Source organism: Callionymus lyra, chromosome 19 (genome assembly GCF_982586985.1).
Source record: "Callionymus lyra chromosome 19, fCalLyr1.hap1.1, whole genome shotgun sequence".
Classification (NCBI taxonomy): domain Eukaryota; kingdom Metazoa; phylum Chordata; class Actinopteri; order Syngnathiformes; family Callionymidae; genus Callionymus; species Callionymus lyra.
The window spans coordinates 9972415-9994857 of record NC_141836.1 but is presented as its reverse complement, the minus strand read 5'-3'; the positions used below and the strand labels follow the sequence as shown (position 1 = coordinate 9994857).

At 38.5% G+C, this 22443-nt stretch overlaps 2 protein-coding genes across 4 annotated transcripts; one reads left to right on the top strand and one right to left on the bottom strand.

The window, feature by feature from the left end:
* The first annotated feature begins 7369 nt into the window (after positions 1-7369).
* LOC148059414 (uncharacterized) lies at positions 7370-10492 on the top strand. Its single transcript, XM_087781389.1, has 9 exons — positions 7370-7405; positions 7589-7685; positions 7764-7938; positions 8477-8622; positions 9465-9641; positions 9719-9835; positions 9899-9985; positions 10074-10221; positions 10298-10492. The coding sequence occupies exons 1-9, from the start codon at positions 7392-7394 to the stop codon at positions 10318-10320; spliced, it is 984 nt and encodes a 327-aa protein (XP_087637515.1). The 5' UTR covers positions 7370-7391; the 3' UTR covers positions 10321-10492.
* Positions 10493-10798: 306 nt separating this feature from the next.
* On the bottom strand, positions 10799-22133 carry nadka (NAD kinase a). Of its 3 annotated transcripts, none has more exons than XM_087781227.1 (11): positions 21989-22133; positions 20564-20732; positions 18803-18886; positions 13831-13960; positions 13650-13758; positions 13489-13574; positions 13161-13403; positions 12902-13001; positions 12665-12822; positions 12501-12583; positions 10799-12336 (listed from the first exon to the last, which is right to left on the bottom strand). In XM_087781227.1, the coding sequence occupies exons 2-11, from the start codon at positions 20707-20709 to the stop codon at positions 12189-12191; spliced, it is 1287 nt and encodes a 428-aa protein (XP_087637353.1). In that variant the 5' UTR covers positions 20710-20732; positions 21989-22133; the 3' UTR covers positions 10799-12188. The 3 variants fall into 3 exon arrangements, with proteins under 3 accessions (XP_087637353.1, XP_087637354.1, XP_087637355.1); XM_087781228.1 differs by having other exon boundaries at positions 20564-20723; XM_087781229.1 differs by lacking the exons at positions 18803-18886; positions 20564-20732; positions 21989-22133 and adding an exon at positions 16495-17534.
* Between the last annotated feature and the right edge of the window lie 310 nt (positions 22134-22443).

The window sequence follows — 22443 nt, the reverse complement described above, 5'->3', positions numbered from 1 at the left end:
GGAAGTGAAATAATATCATGCATTTCTAAGATTCTTGTCACGAGCTTTAATTCGATCATGGTTTCTCATAGAGTCTCCTGCGGTTCTTCTTCTTCTCCTCCTCGCTGTCTTCCCTCCACCAGTCCCTCCGTCAGGATGATGGACCCCCGTCACGAGTCCCTCTGGATCTCCTCCCCGTGGATCCAGACTTCATCTCCCGGGAGCCGGGGTGACGAGCAGGAAGACGAGCAGGAAGACGGTGCAGCTGCGTGGAAACACTGATCCTTGTCTCCCGCGGCGACCGCTTCACGAACGTGGTTTTTTTTTTTAGTCGTCGTGACAGTTTTTGTCAGGATTTCAGGGATGAGTTGCTGAAGTTACTCTCAACTAACAGGATTATCATGAATCATCAAGAATGATATTTCAGGGTTTTCGGAAGTTTTTATCTGCAGCATTTCTAACGTCACACTTTAAGTAAATCTGAAAAAATTAAAGTATTAATTACTAATTAATGAATCTGAGTTTGTAGTTTTAATATTTTTTTATATTTTCAAAAAATTGTTTATAATCACATTTTTATTCAAATAATATCTTATAAAGAAAATCCTCAGTCAGTTAAAAGTTCCGAGTTTATAATTAAAAAATGTTTTTTTTATAACAGGGAATTTTTTCCAGGACATATTATGAACTTGTTGAGTTAAATTTGGCAACATTTTATTCATAGTTATTTATTTACAATTAAGTAAAATATATATATATATATATATTTTTACCCTTTTTTTTAAGCAGGCACAGTTTTTATGGGAAATATTCTTAATTATTCTTAATTATCATTATTTATAATCAACATAAAAATATTTTTTACAACATTTTTATTCAAATAATAGCTTTTTAAAAAACATTTTTAAAAATCCTTAGTAAGTTAATACTTCCATATTTTCACTTTTTCATTTTTAATTATCAACATTTATAATGAACTTTTAAATATTTTAAATTTTTTTAATTCAAATAATAGCTTTTAAAAATATATATATTTGAAAAATCCTTAATCCTCAATAGTTCCATATTTTCACGTTTTTATTTTTAATTATCAACATCTGTAATCAACTTAAAACATTTTTTTTTCAAAATTCTTATTTAAATAATAGCTTTTAAGAAATATATTTTTAAATATCGTTAGTAGGTTAATATTTCCCCCTTTTTTTTTAAGCAGGCAGTTTTTTTATGGGACAAATGATTAATTATTCTTAATTGTCAACATTTATAATCAACATAAACAACTTTTTTACAACATTTTTATTCAAATAATAGCTTTTAAAAAATATATATATATTTTAAATCCATGCAAAGTTAATGGTTCCACATTTTCACATCTTTATTCTTAATTATCAACATTTATAATCAACTTGTACAATATTTTTTACCAAACATAAATTAAAATAAAAGTTTTTAAAAAAAACAGGCACTTTCTTTTGGAAATATTATGTACATTTTGAGTTAAATATTTCAACCTGAAAATATTTTTTACCACGTTTTAATTCAAATTATAGCTTTAAAATATGTTTACAAATTAGTAGGTTAATAATTCCATATTTTCACATCTTTATTCTTAATTATCAACATTTATAATCAACTTGTACAATATTTTTTACCAAACATAAATTAAAATAAAAGTTTTTTAAAAAAAACAGGCACTTTCTTTAGGAAATATTATGTACATTTTGAGTTAAATATTTCAACCTGAAAATATTTTTTACCACGTTTTAATTCAAATTATAGCTTTAAAAAATGTTTACAAATTAGTAAATTAATAATTCCATATTCTTACACTTTTATTCCTAATTTTAAACATTTATAATCAACATAAAAATATTGTAAATCCAAATAAAAGCTTTAATATCGTGGAGTGAAAGAGTCAAACTCACCGCCGGGTGTTTCCTGGCGAACTTCAACGCTGTTCGAAATATCATTTCTCTGATGATCTTTAGTTTCTGGGACTGAACGTGAAGAAACCAGAACCTGCAGAGCCACAGATCGGACCTGTTGCACTCAGGGAGGAGGAGGGAGGACAGAAGAAGGAGGAGGAGGAACATCTGACGCTTCTTCTGGTCCCTGAAGGCAACACTTGACTTCAGCAGGAACGTCGGCGGGACGACTGACCATTAAAACTGCTTACATAAGCAAGTTTCTCAGCCCCGACTGTTTGGTCATTTGGGAACTAAGCGGAGGAAATGGGAACAAATACAAACACGATGTTCTTTGAACTCCTGCGGAGAACATTGGCCTCGTCAGACCTTCGACCTTCAGATCCATTGATGAAGGTCAGGAAGGGAAATAGAGTCAGAGAAACTAACAAATGAGAGTAGAAACCAACATGATAGCGACAGCAGCTGCTCAACAGCCGAGTAAACAGTTTCTAGATACCAATCTGGAGATGGAAGATTATGGGATGTTGTTGAGCTCAAATATGTCAGCTTTCATCAACAGTGTGTGCTGCTTTATAGGAACATACTCAATAACTTAAATAATGGCGACTGTGAAAGGTGAGGACGAGGAAAGAAGATGATTTTTTGGATTGGAGATCATGGATGATTCCAGGATCCAAACGTTCCCAGTATCTTCTCCGTGTACTGAGACCAAGAGCGTGTTATTCCAGATCCCTGCTGACCGACCGAACACCCTTTTGTGTTTGTTATTCTTCCTTTTTCTCCCATGAACCGTCAAGTTCTTCTCCTCGCGTCTGACATTTCATCTGGTCTTCATGAGTGATTCATTTACACTATATTCATGTACGTTTATTACTACTTATAGAACTATATAGGTTGTAATATAAATACATGCCTGTACACGCATCCATCTACGCATCCATCCATCTATCTACGCATCCATTTACGCATCGATCCATCTACGCATCCATCCATCAATCTACGCATCCATCCATCCATCTACGCATCCATCCATCAATCTACGCATCCATTTACGCATCCATCCATCTACGCATCCATCCATCAATCTACGCATCCATCCATCTATCTACGCATCCATTTACGCATCCATCCATCTACGCATCCATCCATCAATCTAGGCATCCATCCATCCATCTACGCATCCATCCATCAATCTACGCATCCATTTACGCATCCATCCATCTACGCATCCATCCATCAATCTACGCATCCATCCATCTATCTACGCATCCATTTACGCATCCATCCATCTACGCATCCATCCATCAATCTACGCATCCATCCATCTATCTACGCATCCATCTACGCATCCATCTATCTACGCATCCATCTATCTACGCATCCATCCATCTACGCATCCATCTACGCATCCATCTATCTACGCATCCATCTACGCATCCATCTATCTACGCATCCATCCATCTACGCATCCATCCATCTACGCATCCATCTACGCATCCATCCATCCATCTACGCATCCATCCATCCATCTACGCATCCATCCATCTATCTACGCATCCATCTACGCATCCATCCATCCATCTATCTACGCATCCATCCATCTATCTACACATCCATCTACGCATCCATCCATCTATCTACGCATCCATCCATCTATCTACGCATCCATCCATCTATGCATCCATCCATCTATCTACGCATCCATCTACGCATCCATCCATCTATCTACGCATCCATCTACGCATCCATCCATCTACGCATCCATCCATCTACGCATCCATCTACGCATCCATCCATCCATCTACGCATCCATCCATCTATCTACGCATCCATCCATCTATCTACGCATCCATCTATCTATCTACGCATCCATCTACTCATCCATCCATCTATCTACGCATCCATCCATCTATCTACGCATCCATCTACGCATCCATCCATCTATCTACGCATCCATCCATCTATCTACGCATCCATCCATCCATCTATCTACGCATCCATCCATCTATCTACGCATCCATCTACACATCCATCCATCTATCTACGCATCCATCCATCTATCTACGCATCCATCCATCTATGCATCCATCCATCTATCTACGCATCCATCCATCTATCTACGCATCCATCCATCTATCTACGCATCCATCTACCCATCCATCCATCTATCTACGCATCCATCCATCTATCTACGCATCTATCCATCTATCTATGCATCCATCCATCTATCTACGCATCCATCCATCTATCTACCCATCCATCCATCTATCTACGCATCTATCCATCTATCTACGCATCCATCCATCTATCTACGCATCCATCCATCTATCTACGCATCCATCTACGTATCCATCCATCTATCTACGCATCCATCCATCTATCTACGCATCCATCCATCTATCTACGCATCCATCCATCTATCTACGCATCCATCTACGCATCCATCCATCTATCTACGCATCCATCCATCTATCTATGCATCCATCCATCTATCTACGCATCCATCCATCTATCTACGCATCCATCCATCCATCTACGCATCCATCCATCTATCTACGCATCCATCCATCTATCTACGCATCCATCTACGTATCTATCCATTCAAAGTGTGTGTTTTTTTAAACAAGATATTTCATCACAAAATGAATCAACACTTTTACGAGTCGCTATGACAACGGCCCGTTCGGGTAATTTAAAAAAGTGTGGTAGCAGCAGGATGCCAAAACAAGTCATTACTATTTTCAGGTTATTATAGTGACAATTATGAGGACTGATGACAGCTGTGACACCACACACACACACACACAAACACACACACACACACACACACACACACACACACACACACACACACACACACACACACACACACACACACACACACACACACACACACACACACACACACACACACACACACACAAGCCAAATAAGAGCGAAGAAGAATATTGTGTCCACAACATGATGATCTGGTCCAGGATGCTGTACCTGCTGACCTGCAGCCCAAACCTAATGCTTCTAATTGGCCTAGAAACTGGCCTACACAAATAACACACACACACACACACACACACACACACACACACACACACACACACACACACACACACACACACACACACACACACACACACACACACACACACACACACACACACACACACACACACACACACACACACACACACACACACAACACACACACGCGAGCTGCATGATGCAGAATGTAATTACAAGCCTCTTTCATGGTCACATCCTATCACCACAGCAGTCCAGCTTGTTTCTACTGTGCAAATATGAGCTCAGAGAGTAAATGGAAAATCACTTGAAGACAAATTGAAAAAGAGCGTCTGGTGCAACAGAAACAAATGCTTTTTAGTGTTTGTCATTTCAAAGATGTTCTCAAAGTATGCGCGCAACTTGCTTCATTAGCAGAAGCCCTCACAATGAGACCGTTGCCATAGAAATCATTCATTTTCCCAACATAAAAGCTGGCTTTGTTTCGCCTCTTTTTAATGTCTCTCGTCCATACTGAACACTCAACATCCTTCTTTCAACCCTGGAGACTCAACAAAATAAAAGTCTGGCCAGTCTCCAAATTACAAGTACTTTACACAATTATTCATTCAATAATGATGATTTATTTTTAAAAATCCACCCGTCTGTACTGGTGTGTGATTTACTACTATGTAATGGGGACATCTAGTGGTGATTGCGGGAACTTGACGCTTAATTTGAAATATTAATGTAAAACGGTCCTTAATTTTATATGTTTATGTGTTTACGTGTGTGGTTATGGGTGTGTTTCTGAGTATATGTGTGTATGTTTATTTGTGTATGTTTCTGTGCATACGTGTGTGTGTTTATTTGTTGATCTTTCTGTGTATGTGTGTGTGTGTTTATTTGTGTATATGTGTGTGTGTTCATTTGTCTATGTTTCTGTATATGTGTGTGTGTTTATTTGTGTATATGTGTGTGTGTTTATTTGTTTATGTTTCTGTATATGTGTGTGTGTTTATTTGTGTATACGTGTGTGTGTTTATTTGTTGATGTTTCTGTGCATACGTGTGTGTGTTTATTTGTTTATGTTTCTGTATATGTGTGTGTGTTTATTTGTGTATATGTGTGTGTGTTTATTTGTTTGTTTCTGTATATGTGTGTGTGTTTATTTGTGTATATGTGTGTGTGTTTATTTGTTTATGTTTCTGTATATGTGTGTGTGTTTATTTGTGTATATGTGTGTGTGTTTATTTGTTTATGTTTCTGTATATGCGTGTGTGTTTATTTGTGTATATGTGTGTGTGTGTTTATTTGTTTATGTTTCTGTATATGTGTGTGTGTTTATTTGTTTATGTTTCTGTATATGTGTGTGTGTTTATTTGTGTATACGTGTGTGTGTGTTTATTTGTTGATGTTTGTGTATGTTTGTGTATGTTTATTTGTGTATGTTTCTGTGCACACGTGTGTGTGTTTATTTGTTGATGTTTCTGTGTATGTGTGTGTGTGTGTTTATTTGTTTATGTTTCTGTATATGTGTGTGTGTTTATTTGTGTATATGTGTGTGTGTTTATTTGTTTATGTTTCTGTATATGTGTGTGTGTTTATTTGTGTATATGTGTGTGTGTTTATTTTTGTATATTTCTATGTATACATGTGTGTGAGTGTTAATGTGTGTGTTTCTGTGTATAAGAGTGTGTTTCTGAGTACATGTGTGTGTGTGTTTATTTGTGTATGTTTCCGTGTACACGTGTGTGTGTGTTTATGGGTGTGTTTCTGTGTATAAGAGTGTGTTTCTGAGTACAGGTGTGTGTGTATATTTGTGTATGTTTCCGTGTATTAGTTTGTGTGTTTATGTGTTTGTTTATGTGTTTAAATGTGTTTATGGATTTGTAGAAGTGTGTGTTTCTGTGTATATGTCTGTGTTAATGTGTGTTTGTTTATGCATGTGATTCTGTGCACACACGTGTGTGTTTATGTTCATGTTTCTGTGGATATGTGTAGTTTCTGTCTTTATATGCGTTTCTGTTTATATTTACGTTTATGTGTTTACATGCTTGTGTGTATGGGTGTGTTTCTGTGTACACAGGTATGTCTGTGACCATGCGTGTTTGTTTGTGTGTGTGATTCTGTGCGTACGTCTGTGTTTCTGTGTATATGTGTGTGTGTCTGTGTTATTGTCTGTATAAACATTTGTGAGTGTGTGTCAAAATAACATCTACAGCTATTATATTTTAACAAACTTATTTAAAGAGAAAATTGATGAAGTTAATTCCCATCAGCAATAGCGATAAATAGTGAGCCGTGTTAGGATCCACCACTAGATGGCAGCAGCGGCAACCGAAGCAAAACAAAGTCTCATTTCAAGCCCGTCGAGCAAGACGCGCTACAAGTGGAAGTAGTCAAGTGACAGCTCCAACAAGTCCAGGAGGCGACGAAAGAAACAAGAAAATGTAAGAGTCAAAGGCTCGAGCACCTCCTGACAAAATGGACGAGACGAGGCAAGTTCTTTGACAACAGTTGTGGTTTAGTTTTATCAAACAAAAGACTTTAAAAAACAGTATTTTAGTTATGTTGTTGATGCAAAAGAAGAAGTAAGAAGCCAACAAAACTGAATAAAGTTGCTCTTAAACAGCTTTATTAATATATTAATATGTAGTAATCTTAAATTCTATTTGTATCAGTCCGTTGATAGGTTGCCGGGCAGATGTGGGGCCAGATCTTCCATCTCCTAACCTGACACCCAGACATCAAGAACTGATCCCCACACCCTGTGGGCCGGTGAGAGGAACCGAAAGTTTTGAATCGTAAACCACAGATGAAAAACCGTAATTAATACCATGTCATTCGCGTTCACAGATCAAGTCCTGGTCCGAGCTCTCCCGTCTGCTGAAGTCCTACTTTTGCTTCACCGTCGCGTCCCTGCTGGTGCTGCTGGGTCTCACCGTGGCCAGCATCTACGAGCAGCACCTGGACCCGGGCGTCTCCAAGAAGGACAACCTGACCGTGTCCCTCATCCAACTGGTGGGAATCGGTGAGTGCGAGCCCAAAAATGTTCTCCAGTCAGACCTCACTGTGCGTTTTATTTAATTCACAATCAAAGCAGTTGCTTGTAAGAGTTACTCTGTTGACACTGTACAAGTCAGCAGCTCTCATTGTGAAATCTGTTTTTACTGGCTGACTGTCACATGGTCAGACGTTTACGCTGCGTTACTGCCTGTTGAATGTTTCCTCCTCACATTAGTTCAGCTACACTTTTCTGTCGGGGGAAGAAGTTCTTAACATTTTCCAAACATGAATAGAATCTTGAATATTCTTCGGCGGGAGCTCAAATAATACATGAATACGGCTTTAATTCTTCAGTATTTATATTAAAATACAAGTCATGGACCTGCTTTTGAAGTCTTCAGGGTTAAATCTATTTATGTAGACTATTTTTCAAGTGAATCTCCTGTAAAAAAAACAACCTTGTAGATGAAACTTCTGAGCATAAACAGATCTTCTGTAGCCAGGAACATACCTTCATAAACCTTTTCAAAGTCTCTAGACTGTCTGTTTACTCTGTGTCACAGTGTTCTGCATCTACTACATCGGCCGAGGCATCCTGCAGGACAACAGTCAGGAGCTGCTCAAGTTTCTGCTGAGTGTGCTGGTGCTCATGGTTCGATCGATGGTCAATTTCTGTGTGCTAAGTCCAAAAGGAAAGAACGAGCTTCTGGTAGGTTTGGCACATAGCTTAGAAATAATGACGAAATCCGTTTTTAAACTATTTTTTATGAGTTTGTGCAATCCTAGTGGAACATTTTCAGATTTCACAACATATTTTACTGGGATGTGAAATATTTATTAGCGTTATTTGATGGCTTTTAAGTGACACACACACTGCATATATATATGTATATGTATATGTATATATATGCAAACAGTACATTGTATTTTAAATATTTTCACATAAACCTTCAGGGGTAATTTTATATTATGTAAATATATTATTTCTAGTGTAAGGTTGGTTAAAAAACAAAACAATACTCACCAGAGAAGTTACATTAAGACAAAATCCATCCTTTCTTGGCGCAGGAAGTCGCTACTAGCATCTCGGCTAGCACAAGCTAACTAGCTAGCTAGCATAATAGCTCGCGAATTTTCAGGGGGAAAGAAATCCCCTTCAAAAATAGATTTTTAAGTTTAAACATGACCAAGTTGATTTATTTCTCTTCCTCCTCCGTCAGCCAAACTGAGGATTTAAAAAAAAAAGAAAGAAAAAGTTGTAACTTTATGAGTGTCAACGGATTTCGAAATTGTGTTAGCTATGCGCAGACTAACTGACCAATCATAGGTCGCACAATTGAAACGTCACAACGTAATCGACACGCGACACAATAAGGCAACAAAATGGATTTATAAATAAATATAGAATATAGTTGGAAAATAAGTCATGCAACTGTGAGGCTTTAGTAAATATAGAGCAAGGCGTCTTTAAGTCCGTTATAAATGCAACAGTACCATGTTCTCCCACAAGGGTGCACCAGAGCGCATTTAAAGTTCAATATTTTTGTTTAGATTCGATTTGTTTGCCTCATGAGTCTGGGCGTCGTGCACGTCGTGTGCAGCTCGCTGCTCATCCGTTCCCCCAACACAATGGCGTTCCGCGTCGGCGGCGCTCTGGAGAGTCTGCAGGACCAGTACTTCCTGCTCAACCGGTGCTTCTCCCTGGTGACATTTGACCTGCAGGCTCAGGTGAGAACGTCACGACGCAAAAAAAAAAAATGGTCGAGATCTTGATAAAAATTCCTCTTGAATGGAACATTTTCCAGCTGTCCCTGTGCATCCTGCTCATCACGTCCAGCGCCGGCATAACCACGCAGAACAGCATCATCCTGGGTGTCGGTGTGTTCTGGGCTTTTCTGACCACTGCGGTGGGAGCTGTCGCTGTGAGTGACACATCGTCAATAAACAACAACAACAACAAAAATAATAATAATTACATTGTTCAGGTTCTGAAGGAGTCAAAGTTGCTGGTCTGGATCTTCATGGTCCAGAACCTTCCTCAGGCCGCTTTCTTTGTCTACCTAATGTACACGGTCAGTCCCCAAAAGAGACATGTGGTGAAAATATGGTTTCAAGTTTGAAAAAAAATGGTTCAAAAACGGTTGAAATAAATCCACGCAGGTGGCGGTCGAGTGGAACCAGAGCGTGTCCTTCACTCTGGAGGCAGCAGCCGTTACCGGGGCGACCATCTCGCTGGTCATCAAACTGGTTTTGTTCTGGAGTTTGATCCGACTGGTCGGGAGTTTTGGTCAAGGTCTCAGAGAGAGAAGTGAGTAAAGATAAAGAAAAAATAAACTAAAAATGATTAAACAAAAGGTTTAACTTTGATCTTGTGTGATCTGCAGTGTCTGGTCTGGGGCGACAGTGAACAACAGATGGATGAGTTTGTTTTTAAACTTCTACGTGCCTTTCTGGAGTTTTTACTCCAAAGACTACTTTTAAATGTTTGTCCAGGAAAAAAAAGCCTTACATTTTAGATTGTCAACATGTTTCCTGAAATAAATAATATATTGTGTCGTCCTAACAGAAGCATATTTGTCTCTTTTTTTTTACAAAAACTTTAAATAAAACACTGACTATCCCTGTTACGTGACATTTATTTGTTGCTTCGGACTTTATTTTAACTGGAGAAGTTAAAGTTTTGGAATTTTTGTGTCACTTGTGTTTGATGTGACACAAGAGAAGAGAGTATTGAAAAAACAGAAGTGAATGCTACACACTTCTTGTTTTGAAGTGTGCCAACATTAAGAATCACATCTCGTTGCACGTGAATCCCAAAACCATTTCCCAGAAGCCACCATGTCACCTTCGCTAAACACACACACACACACCAAGAAACACAAATCTGCTTTTAAAAAAAAGTAGCAAACAGTTTAATGGTAAACTGGTTAATAAACATATTTTACAAAAAACACAGATTCAAAAGAAACGATAGTTGGTCCATTCTCAACGACTCTGAATATTTACAGTCCACGCACAGTTTTAATACAAAACTATGGCTTCTGGAAGTGTCCTTTACAAAAAAACAGCCCACACCCGAGGTTTTTGTCGTTTCGTTTTTAGGGAATGTCAAAGCAAAAAAATCCGCCTCCGATTTTACGTAAACATTTTTTTTTTTTGGACAATCTCTGGATATTTGCAGAGATTAAAGGCACAAAGCGTCTGAATCGATCGTAATTCTCTGATTAAAGTGCATCTGAATCCAGAACAAAAGACATTCTTGTCGCACGGAAGAGAAACTTTTCATTCCTCCCCTGATATTCTGCTGAATTGTTTCACCCGACGGACATTCCGTCTCTTTTAAAGCCGTTTATTAGATCGATAAAGTCTAAAACTGATTAAAATTAGTAATGTTTAGCGTAACATTATTTTCAAGACTATAAATATAGATCGTGGATTAAAGGATGTAACAAAAATCCTGATTCTTTGTGAATAAATGCCGATCACCAAATAACTCTTATATACACTTTTGTTATTACCAGAAATTAGTTTAATCTAACGAGGGCTGATGATAAAATCATTTCCCGGATCCGACTTCAAGTGACCCTTTACTTTGAGATAAGAAGATTTTTGTCACCGACGTTAAACAAACCCCCGTCCGACACTTTTCTCGATTCATTCGGGATGCTGTGGCGACACCAGAGTTCCTGAGAGATGCCCAGTAATGTTGGAACATTGATCTTTAACAGTCGAGCGTCAAACTCAAATCGCACAAGGGGCCAAAACGTTGGTCACAATCGGGGTCACGGAAACTGTTCAGTAGACTTGTCGAGCCGAGTCCATAACTGGCCTAAACGCACGTGATTTTAAATGATTTATGTCGAATTAAATCATCAACGCAGAGACATTTTCATTGAATTTCCACGAAAATGATTGACATTTCCTTCTCTTCTCGCTATAAAACCGGTGAAACTTTATATCAGTTTGTATCTCTCACCAACCTGGCAAGCATTTCATCAGTAAAGACTTGAACTTTGAGCTATATCTTCAGATAAGGGCTCTCGAGGGCCACATGGAGTTGCCGTTCCAACACATCCACGATCCTACTTAAAATATCTTAAGTAGCTTTAACTTTGATTTTCCAGCTACAATGTTTTGTAGTTTTCCTCATGATATAAATGCGTTTCTAGCAGCTGATGAGAAATATTCTGGCAGACGGTTGTCATGACGATTTGTAAAAACGAGTGTAATGACGTGTCGAAACACCTGACGGCACGGACGGTGACTCGAGTCCCTTTAGAAGTCGTCGTCTTCCGAGGTCATGCAGTTTTGCTTTTTCCTCACGTTCCAGTGTAAACAGCGGGCCAGGCTCTCGAACCAGTCGTTGACCGGGTCCCGAAAACAGATGGAGGGGACGGGGAAGCAGGAAGTGGTGATGGTGATGCTGCAATAGAAGAAGAGAAATAAAACATCAGGTGTTTGCGAGAACAAAGTGTCGACACGGACGCAACTTCCTCGTGAAGCAACTGCATTGACTAACAAGCGACAAGACGGCGGGCGAAAAAAAAGAAGATAAACTGCTCATCTCTGTGAAAAATGTGGACCGACCTGTCTCCGTGGGAAATCTCCTGTCGTCCTCTGCCGTCGAACGACACCCACGCCGTGTTCCTGGCGTCGCAGGAGAGCATGATCTGAGGAGAAACTTCGGTTAGCTTCACAAGACGACTGCTAATTACATTAAAACCATTTTTTGTTATTGTGTAACAACTCACCCGGAGCTCCACGCCGGCGGGCACCACGATGGGTCTGAAGGAAAGCGAGTGCGGGCAGATGGGGGTGATCAGGATGGCGGGAACGTTGGGATGGATCATGGACGCCCCCGCCGCCACCGCGTACGCCGTGCTGCCGGTCGGCGTCGACACGATCACGCCTGTGGGAAGCGAACATTCGGAGGTTTGCGTAAGAAACTGACGAGTTCGTGATTAACGGGAGCTCGAATAATATCTCACCGTCTCCCTGCACTGTGGTGATGAGGTGTCCGTCCAGGAACAGGTCCACATTGGAGAGGTACGAGGAGGGTCCTCTGTCCACCACCACCTCGTTCAGAACCTGAAATACAAGCACCGCATATTTCCCGTGTTTCTGTCAAATTCCATCAGCTTAAGAATGAGTAAAAATAGTCAAACATGACAATGACGTTGACATTTGAAAACCAGTTTCTCAGCTCAAAAACAGACATTCCGGTGTTTAAATTTCACGAAGATCTACCTGGTAGTTGATCATCTTGTGACTCTCTGCGTCTCCGTTGGTCATAATGATTCCCTTCTCATCCACCTGGGGCTTCTTCTCCCAGCTCTCCTTCTGCACGCGGACCTTCAGGCGGCTCCTCAGGGTGATGGCGGCGTTACCTTCGATGACTTGCGTGACCTGAGGCTGGTAGGTGTCGAAGTTGAAAGGGGTGAGGAAGCCCAGGGAGCCCAAGTGGAAGGCCATGACCGGGGGAACGCTCTCCTGCGGCGACGGAAACGAACACAAGGTTAAAAAAAACAAAACGAAATAAACATGGACCACCAGGCTTGGACTCTTGGGAGGATACCTGGAAAAGCGAGGAGGCGTACAGCAGAGTGCCATCGCCGCCGAGGCAGATGATGAAGTCCACACGGTTGGAGATGTCATCCAGATCTAAAATAGGATATCAAGCAGAATCCATCATGAGCTAAATGATCAATAAGAGCATCTGAATCGCTTTCATCTCACCTTCTCTGAAGGTGCAAAACTTCTTTGTGATGGAGCCGAAGTTATCGTCCGCAGAGATCGCCGGGTCGTCCAGAACCTTCTTCTCCACATAGACGATCAGGTTTTTCACCTGCGTCAGATCAGAAGCATTAGTTTCGAGGACTCGCCGCGAGGGTCGACCTTAGAGCAACGGCGCGTTCACCTCCGTGAGGAAGATGCAAAGCTCTTTGAAAGGCTCCAGCAGAGCAGCTTCTCGGATCTTCTTGATCACAAGGACACTTTTCGGAGGCTTGTTCCATGTTAGTCTCTGACTGGCCGGGTCCTGGATGTGCCTGGATGTGACGACAAGAGAGTTTTCTTTTCAAATAATGATGCTTATTCTTGTTGGGGTTTGGCTTCATGACAAATAGGATTAAGCTTGACGTCTATGACACTTATTACTTCCTCATGGTAATCCTACAGATTTGTCATCAGATGAGGAAATCTAAACATGGGAAGATATGCAGCGTCAACAATGACACACCAGGACCTTTAAGTAGAACACACCTTAACCTAAACTATAAATACCTGAGAAATCTTGTGAACTCTCACACAGAACAAACCAGAAAGGGAGGTTCATTTTTATGTTACATTTAAAAGTCTGGATGCTGACTGAGGATGAGAGGATACAGTTTGGATTCCAAAGAAAAAAATAAATAAAAGAAAAATAATCGATGAAACTCTTAAGAATGAACCTTAAATAACTGAGAAACAACTCTCACAGAGACAAAAACCTGACAGGGAGGTCAGGATGTTTGGATCCAATTGACATCAAATACAAATATATTCTTGTATATACATAGTGGCTTTAGAAAATATTTTACATTTTAATATTGCTAAGTTTTGCAATGTTTTGTTTTTTTTTCTTCATGATTACGCAACGATGGTTTTCTTATATATAAACTTCAGGCTGTTGACTGAGGACGAGGGGAGACTTTAAAATAAAGCTTTTAAACATTAAAGATTTCAAAACAAATTAGAGAAGTACACATCTTGTGAAATTAACTAATTTACTTTAACCAGACAGGATGTTTGGATCAAATTGACTTAAAATACTAGATTTAAAAAAATTATCACACTGTATGCAACTTTTGAATCAATAATTAAACATTATCATTTCCAAACGAAGAGCCAGTTGAGCATCTGCAGCAAGAATTCTGAGGAGCTCTAGTAGAAGAACTCACATTTCTCCGATCCTTAAAACTCTTCACTGGCTGCCAGTTTCTTTCAGGATCAATTTTAAAATTCTGGTTCTTACTTTCAGATCTATTCATGGTCAGACCTTCCATCAGTGATCTGATCCAGCCTTACACTCCAGCTCGGGCTCTGAGGTCTGTGGATCAGAATCTACTGATGGTTCCTGAACACGCTTCAGGACCAGAGGAGAGAAATCCTTCCAGGCTGTTGCTCCTAAGCTTTGGAAAGATCTTCCTCTCCTTCTGTGTTTGATGATCTACTGACTCCTTAAAGAAATTTCTTAAGACTTTTTATTTGTGCAGGATTTTCGCTGATTTTCTGAGACTCCTGTGTTTGTCTTATGTGTCTTGACCTTTTAAAGTATATATTTTAACTGTGTATTGTTTGTAATTGTTAAAGCACTTTGTGACCCTGGTCTAGAAAGGTGCTTTACAAATAAACTTTATTAACTTACTTGCCAGAGGGTCCAGGTCAACAATTTTTTAACAAAGTCTTGTTGACTTAAGTTAGTTACAGTTTCATTGTTTTTGGCAAACGGTGTTTCAGAAAACGTGATACAAGAGGTTTTTTTTTTGCGATTATATAAGACAGAAGCCACACTTTTTATTTTAACGCAGGTATTCAGATTACATCTCGGACTGTGAGGTTTTTGTTACGGAAATAAAAAAGAATATACATTTAATCTTTTTTTTATTGTCCTATAAAGAAACATTTTCTCGTAACAAAACAAGTTTAACTTTTTTTTTTTAAATAAGCTTGTATCGAAACTACTGAAAATGACAAACATACACAAAATTTGTGTTTTAGAGAAACCAGCAAAGTCATTATTTTTTATTTTTCAAGGTTATGTTTGCACATCTGTCGGTTAAAATAATGTTGACACTAAACTGGTCTGTGGTGTTTAACAGGTTGCTCACATAAACATATGTATGTACGTCTGTTTGTTTTTATCCAAGCACAGATTTTAAGACATTTTTGTTCGCTTGTCTTTGGTGTGAATTTAAGATTATGCTAAAACATACATTTAATAAATTCCAGGGTGTTAATAGTTAGCATCATATTTGAGTGAGTTTTGCTTTGTTTATGTTTATATTTTGAATGAATTGTGTATTTGAACAAGAAAAATTAAACAAGGATAAAGTTCATATAAACTGTGAGAAGCATTTTTAAAAATCATCCCAGAAAATCATAGATAATAATTAATTCTGTGAGGTGCTGTGACATGCCTCTTCTGAATTCTTCTCCTACCCTGAGGGAAAGTTTAACCGTGAATTAGGTTTGTCACGGTGTCTGCAGTGTACTTGGAAAAACAGGCGCGACAACACGTCACGTAGCGGTTTGAAATTAACCTCGGCACGACAGGAGAGTATCGTTCAGACTAGATGAAACTGGTCGGCAGTCAAAGACGACTTTCAACTTGAAACGACATGAGAGAAATGCATTAGCATTTGAAGGGGGGATTGAACTTTAATCTGCTCAGCTGGTTTCACTTTGAAAAGATAAACATGCGTCGCTCATGACAACCTTTCAACATTAGAACTGCAGTGTCATCTTGACACTTATTCAATAACACCTTGTCCAATTCAAATCACCGCAACTATAAAGTTAAGGCTGTCAATATTTAACTCACCATTTCCAGGCTTTGTTCTCATTAGGGTTTCCAGGAACGGTCTGCATCACACTCACTTCATTGTTGAACTTCATCATTGACGGTGCGCTCAGGTGGATCCGACGAACTCACAACTTCCTCCAATCTAGCATGTCTGCCCGTCACTGACTTCAGTTAATCAGCTGAGGAAAACCACAGTGGGGTTTTTTTTGTTTTTTTTACGACCCACGGCGACTATATTTGTCCGATAGACCGGGACTTAACACTAAACCGTCCTGCCGTACTCTGCTGCTGGATTACGCGACCGCCACTTATCTCTAGGGCTGACCTCAGCGCCCGCCCACTCAGCTGAGGGAAAAACACACCCACTCCAAGAAGGGCTTTCCTCCAAAACACTCGTGTAACAAGTTAAGCAACAAGTTCTTCCTAAGTGAGCTGATCCTTCCAAAGCTACATTCCATCTCTACTGTAGTCTCAGTTATCTGGTAGTATCGGATACATGCTTGGAGATTTTAAATTCATCTCATTGTGTTATCCATTGTTTGTTTATCTTTTGAGCAGATCGGCAGCTCAAGTGTAAAACTTGTTCTAAATCTTGGCGAGCTTGTCATTTAATGTGGCTCAACTCAACGGTTTAATTTATTCAGAGTAAACTTGATATTGTGACTTATAAATAGGAGTGTAAGTGTATATATAGGCTTTCGAATCACATTTTTATAATTGTTTTTTTATGGTTTACATTTAAATAGTGGTAGAATAAAATAAATATATTTTTTTTTATTGACAATTAACGTGCAGATATTCACGGCATTTGTTCATTTTTGAGTTGAAATAAAACTTCTGGCTGCCAACTGAGGACGAGAGGATACAGCCGGCTCCGGCTGCTTTTAAATCTGATGTGTGGACATATTTTGGTTTCAAAACAAATGAAAGCAGTTACGACTTCGTCAAGAGTCATGTAGTCTGTAAATTCTGCAACACCAGAGTAAAGTACTGGACAATACTACAAATATATCCTTGTTACTACAGTATCATATTCGCTATATATTGTATTGTTGCCCCTGTATAATGATGCGCATCATTTTTGCCTAATTTTTACCATTATAACTATAAAAAATATAGATATGTCAGACAAAATTAATGTAAGAGGATGGGAATTTAATCAGAAGAACTCAACGATAGACAGGATGGATGTTGTGTGTTTCAGTTTGACACCCGAGCTCTAAAGTCAATAATCTTAACCCTCGTATTATCTCAGGGTCAAGGTGAACGACCCTGGCTTCCATAAAATACAAATTCAGTGGTGGTCATTCACCTTGAACCAGAGGCAATAAAGGGATACTTCAAACACATTTGTTTTCAGGCCATTGGGTCATCTTGACCCAGAGACAACACAAGGGATACCACAAACACATTGTTTTCTGACCTTTGGGTCACCTGGACCCTGAGATAGTACAAAGGTCAAGAAGAAAATGACACAAGAAAATCAGAAGAGAGTACAACCTCTCATGAAGGAAGTCACGAGGAAAACAAAACAAAAAAAAATAACTCCTAGACTACAAAAGTGTTGTGCACCATGAAATTAGAATTAAAGCAGATAATCTGAAGCCCAAAGCTCTTCACATAATTAAAACACACAAGACTTCTTCGTGACATTAACAAATACTATTTTCTAACAAAATGAATGCATCATTAGTGATAACTGGATACGGGGAAAGACAAAGCTTCTTTCATCCTTAAAGGAAGTTCTCCGTTTTGATTCAGCTGGACAAGGAAATACCTTTCATTGAGGAAGAAGATTACGGGAATAAAAAAATTAGGATTATTTTGAGTAAATCCTCAGTAGGACATAGTGTGGACTGATGATATGCAAGAGGGGAAATTAACACAGTGACTAAATGAACCAGAGCTCAGAAAGGACAACAAGAAGCCTTTAGCTTTGTTATATCACATTTCAAAAGATTTCTCTACACACCTCGCATTATGAATAAGCTTTAACGACAAGATAAAAATAGCAAGACTATGTAACTATGACTGGTAGAAATTGTACCAAAGAAAACAAGATTTTTATTCCACGGCTGAAGCAACTAACACTTCCTAAAATATCTGTTTTTATTCAAACCTTTGTAAAAGACTGATGAATGAATAAAACCAATGACCTCCCTGGCGGGGGGCGATTAAAAAGGTCACTTCACTTTTGAAGCTGGAAAAAAATATATAGACACCAATTCCTGTTTGGTAACATTTAGAGACTCCTGGTCGCCGAAAACTACGAAGTTCTTGAGAAAAACAAGCAAATAAAGTGAGAAACAGATTACAGAGTACTTACATCACTGCCTGAGGGTTCTTGAGCATACATGCCTTCGGTCCGAATGTTGTCACTGGGCTCGGTCCATGCAGTGACTTCGTCCTCCTTTGAGAAGAGAATAGTGAAGATTTCAACTCAAATGCTTATTTAAAAAAATAAGTTTTTAACAGGAAACACTTCTTTGCCACAATCTATTCATGAGAAACAGAATTTATGTTTAAAGAATATATTTTTATTTCAAGTGAGGAAGTATAAACAAATGTAATAAGGAAGTAAAGCAGTTAAAGTTTATAATGTAATGGTCTAGTTTTTATGATTATTTGTTGAAAGTTCCTCTGAATTTGTCTGTGATTTAGGCAGAATATTATCGTTTCTTGTAGAAATTCAAAACAAACGATTGCAACATTTGGGGAAAAACTAGAGAAGGCGTCTCTCAGTCCAAGTGGACAAAACCCAGACTGGATAGAATTTCATTTCCTCTTAATAATGTGTGGGTTTTTCTTCCCTATACACTCATTTATCTGACCTTCACAACGCCCTGGGAGAAACCCTTTCTTAAACAGCTATTTGACCTACGAGAATTTACAATATGACCTTGTGCTTAACAAGTTTCTAGTCTGCACCTTCTAAATACCTCCTTTTTTTCTTCTTGTTTTTCAAAAGCTTGTTTTTGAAAACTGGTCTTTCATCATTGAATCAAGAGAGATTTTGTAATTTAAAGGCTTTCAATATCCATGTGTACGCTTTAATTTCAATGCACTGCAGTTACATTGCTTAGACACTGGGGGAGCCAGAGGCAATTTTTTTTAATCTTATGTATTGCTGCTTTAATGATGCCTTTTATTTCCACTAACCCTCATTTGTATCGAATTCAAGCTGGTTCCTAAAATGAAAAATAGAGCAAAAAATATTTCCAGACTTTTATGTGAAGTGTAAGAAGCAATGTTGCCTAAGTTATGATCTTATTACTAAACACAATAAGATTGACGCAAACGTAAAGTCATCAATTTAAAGACAACGCCCTGTAACTCTAGAACGACGGCTACATAATGCACAGGTGACAACACGTCGTTGTTCCTCAGTGACCTACTTTCCAGCACCGACCTTTTCAACAACAGCTCATAGACTTGACAGTAATGAGAGAACCATAAAAACTGTAGAACTCAACTGCAATAAACCGACATGACAGATGGTTTATCTTGTTCTGCAATCAGCCTTCATTTTTGGAAGGCCATTTAAAATATAATACAATTTAGATGGAAAAAAAAAATCAGTCACAGTTTTGATTGAGTGCATTAATACTTATGAGCCTCTAATGACTTTTGACACTCATTAGAAAAAGATCATTTCCTTTTTTTATTTTTAAATGTGCAACTATTAATCATTTTAAACTCAGAAATGTCAGAAGTTAAAAACGTACAAATCGTGAAGTAGTGTGTGAGTATTCAATCGTTTGATTTGTGTCAATTAGACGGGAGTTTAAAGAGGAAATACTTCTTCTTAATACTACTCTTGACCCACTTCTATATACTGCTCGGTGTATTACCGAAGACCGTTATCTGTGGAGAGGACAAGGCTGTATTGTTTAAGAAATAACCAAACATTTGCTGATAAGGCCAAGAAAACACATTTTTGGTTAGCATCTAATTTCCCACCTCACTCACAGATCTATTAATAAGAACTTGCCAGTAACAGGTTGGTATTTTGGAAACGTCAGTTACCATATGGAAGTTTAAGACCTTTAAAAGTCAATAATTATGTAAAAAAAAAGAAGAAGTGTACCTGTATTTAGAAGAACTGCAGTCCGAGGAAGTGCTCAGGCTCCGGGTACTTCTGTTCCGCCGAGCAAGGCCACGGATCCCGTCTTCTCCACCCTCACAACAGCAGTACGGGGTAACTTCCAACCTCACGTCGTCTCCCGCCTCCATCTCACGCAGCAGAGCTACAAGGACTAGCAGAGTTTATCTCCAGTTAATGAGGTGGAAAACAAATATTTGTTGTTTGAATGATTCATAAATCATTTGTGTAATAAGCAGATTAATAAGAGCTTGTAGGTTAGAGATGACCCACTTGTATTTTATATGACATAACAAACTCGCTACAGCCTAAAGTGAGTGAATTTTATATTTAAGAACAACTCGAAAATAAACCAAAATTTAAAAAATAAAACAAAAAACATAAATTACATAGGGTTAGGATAGGGTTTCACAAAACAGTAGTCAATCTCTTAAAATATTTAAATAAATAAACAACAAATATTTTGGAAGTAATGTTAAAGACTTTTTAAAGGATCCAAGGGAATACCCGTTTAAAAATGATGATACATTGATTTAAAGTGATTAAAAGACTACTTCCAAGTGTCAAACCTCAAATGTATCTGAACGTTTTGACCGACTAGGCCAGGGGTGTCAAACTAGTCTGTGCTCGACTGGTTGGATCCAAAACCCTGCACCGTCTCTGGCCTTTTTCTGGACCAGTTTGACACCTGTAGACTAGACTAACAACATTTTTTTTTTAAAAATTCCACTAAATAGTTTTGTTTGTCTGCGGGCGACAAAGCAGTATTTTCAGTAAGTTGACATTAATCCACTCAAAAAAAAATTCCTTCAAACGCCATCCATGCAGGGGGGAAAAAATGTGGTGATAATGATAGTCTATCTCTGGATAAACACAATTTAAAAGTTAGTATCATCACAGATAAATGCTTACGACACAATCTTTTTGGTAACATTTCAGTTATTTCTTATAATGTCAAAAGCTTTTAACTTAAAAATCATCAATTCAGAATTAAACTTTCATTCAAAACTGAGACAAACTCATGTTTGTGTTGCTTAATAAGTGGCAACACTATAAACAAGTTTAAAAAAAACAACAATGTATTGTTTACAAATAACCTTATGAAACGCAACTAGTTAAAAGGGTCACGTGACCAACTAATAGGTTTAAGTGGTACTAACATGTAGGTAAACAACACACCGAGTTAAGAGCTTAAAACATTAGTTTTTCAACGTCATGTAAACCAGAAAAGTACGTAGATTAAACCCGTGTTAACTAGTAGGCGGTTAAAAACCTGTCGAGTCATTCCACACAGGTGTACTACTCTTGACAGCTAACAAGCTAATTCAGCTAATGCTAGCTACTTAGTGAGCAGCTAAGCTAACATTAGCTTCGCTCACTTCCAAGCCATTTTTCTCTTGCATTTGTTACCTTTTTTTCCTCCACTTTGTTACACGGGACGACAGGGACTGAGAGCCGGGGGTCAGCGTTCTCGCCGTTATTTCATTACGAGACGCGAGTTACGACATCTTGGGCTCAGTGTGTGTGTGTGTGTTGGACGAGCTGTCACGTTAGCGGCGCGACTCTCCTTCTTCGCCGATAGCGCTCGACCAATGGGAGGCGGCCGCTGCGATGACGTCATATTGGACCAGCAATCCCATCAACACACCCACTTTTTTTTTTCCTTGACCTTTGTCACCCGGAATAGACGCTGGGATTAAAAAACGGTGTAATCTTTGCACAATTTTAAAGCTTATCAGTTTAAGAATGACGTCTATATTATGTCTAAGATTTTGTTTAGGGTTGTCAAACGATATAAAATGGATAATAATTAATGATCATCACAGCTTTATCATTAAAAACCTATATTTTTAAACAAAAAGGAG

What these genes read in the sequence shown, in the direction of transcription:
- LOC148059414 (XM_087781389.1), top strand. An exon ending in AAGGAAAGAACGAGCTTCTG is followed by an intron (nt 8,623 to 9,464) that starts GTAGGTTTGGCA and finishes ATTTTTGTTTAG; the next exon opens with ATTCGATTTGTTTGCCTCAT. An exon ending in TTGTCTACCTAATGTACACG is followed by an intron (nt 9,986 to 10,073) that starts GTCAGTCCCCAA and finishes AAATCCACGCAG; the next exon opens with GTGGCGGTCGAGTGGAACCA.
- nadka (XM_087781227.1), bottom strand. Translation starts at nt 20,709, where the DNA reads ATGGAGGCGGGAGACGACGTGAGGTTGGAAGTTACCCCGTACTGCTGT. An exon ending in ACAAGATGATCAACTACCAG is followed by an intron (nt 13,002 to 13,160) that starts GTAGATCTTCGT and finishes CTTGTATTTCAG; the next exon opens with GTTCTGAACGAGGTGGTGGT. An exon ending in CCGCCGGCGTGGAGCTCCGG is followed by an intron (nt 12,584 to 12,664) that starts GTGAGTTGTTAC and finishes GTTTCTCCTCAG; the next exon opens with ATCATGCTCTCCTGCGACGC.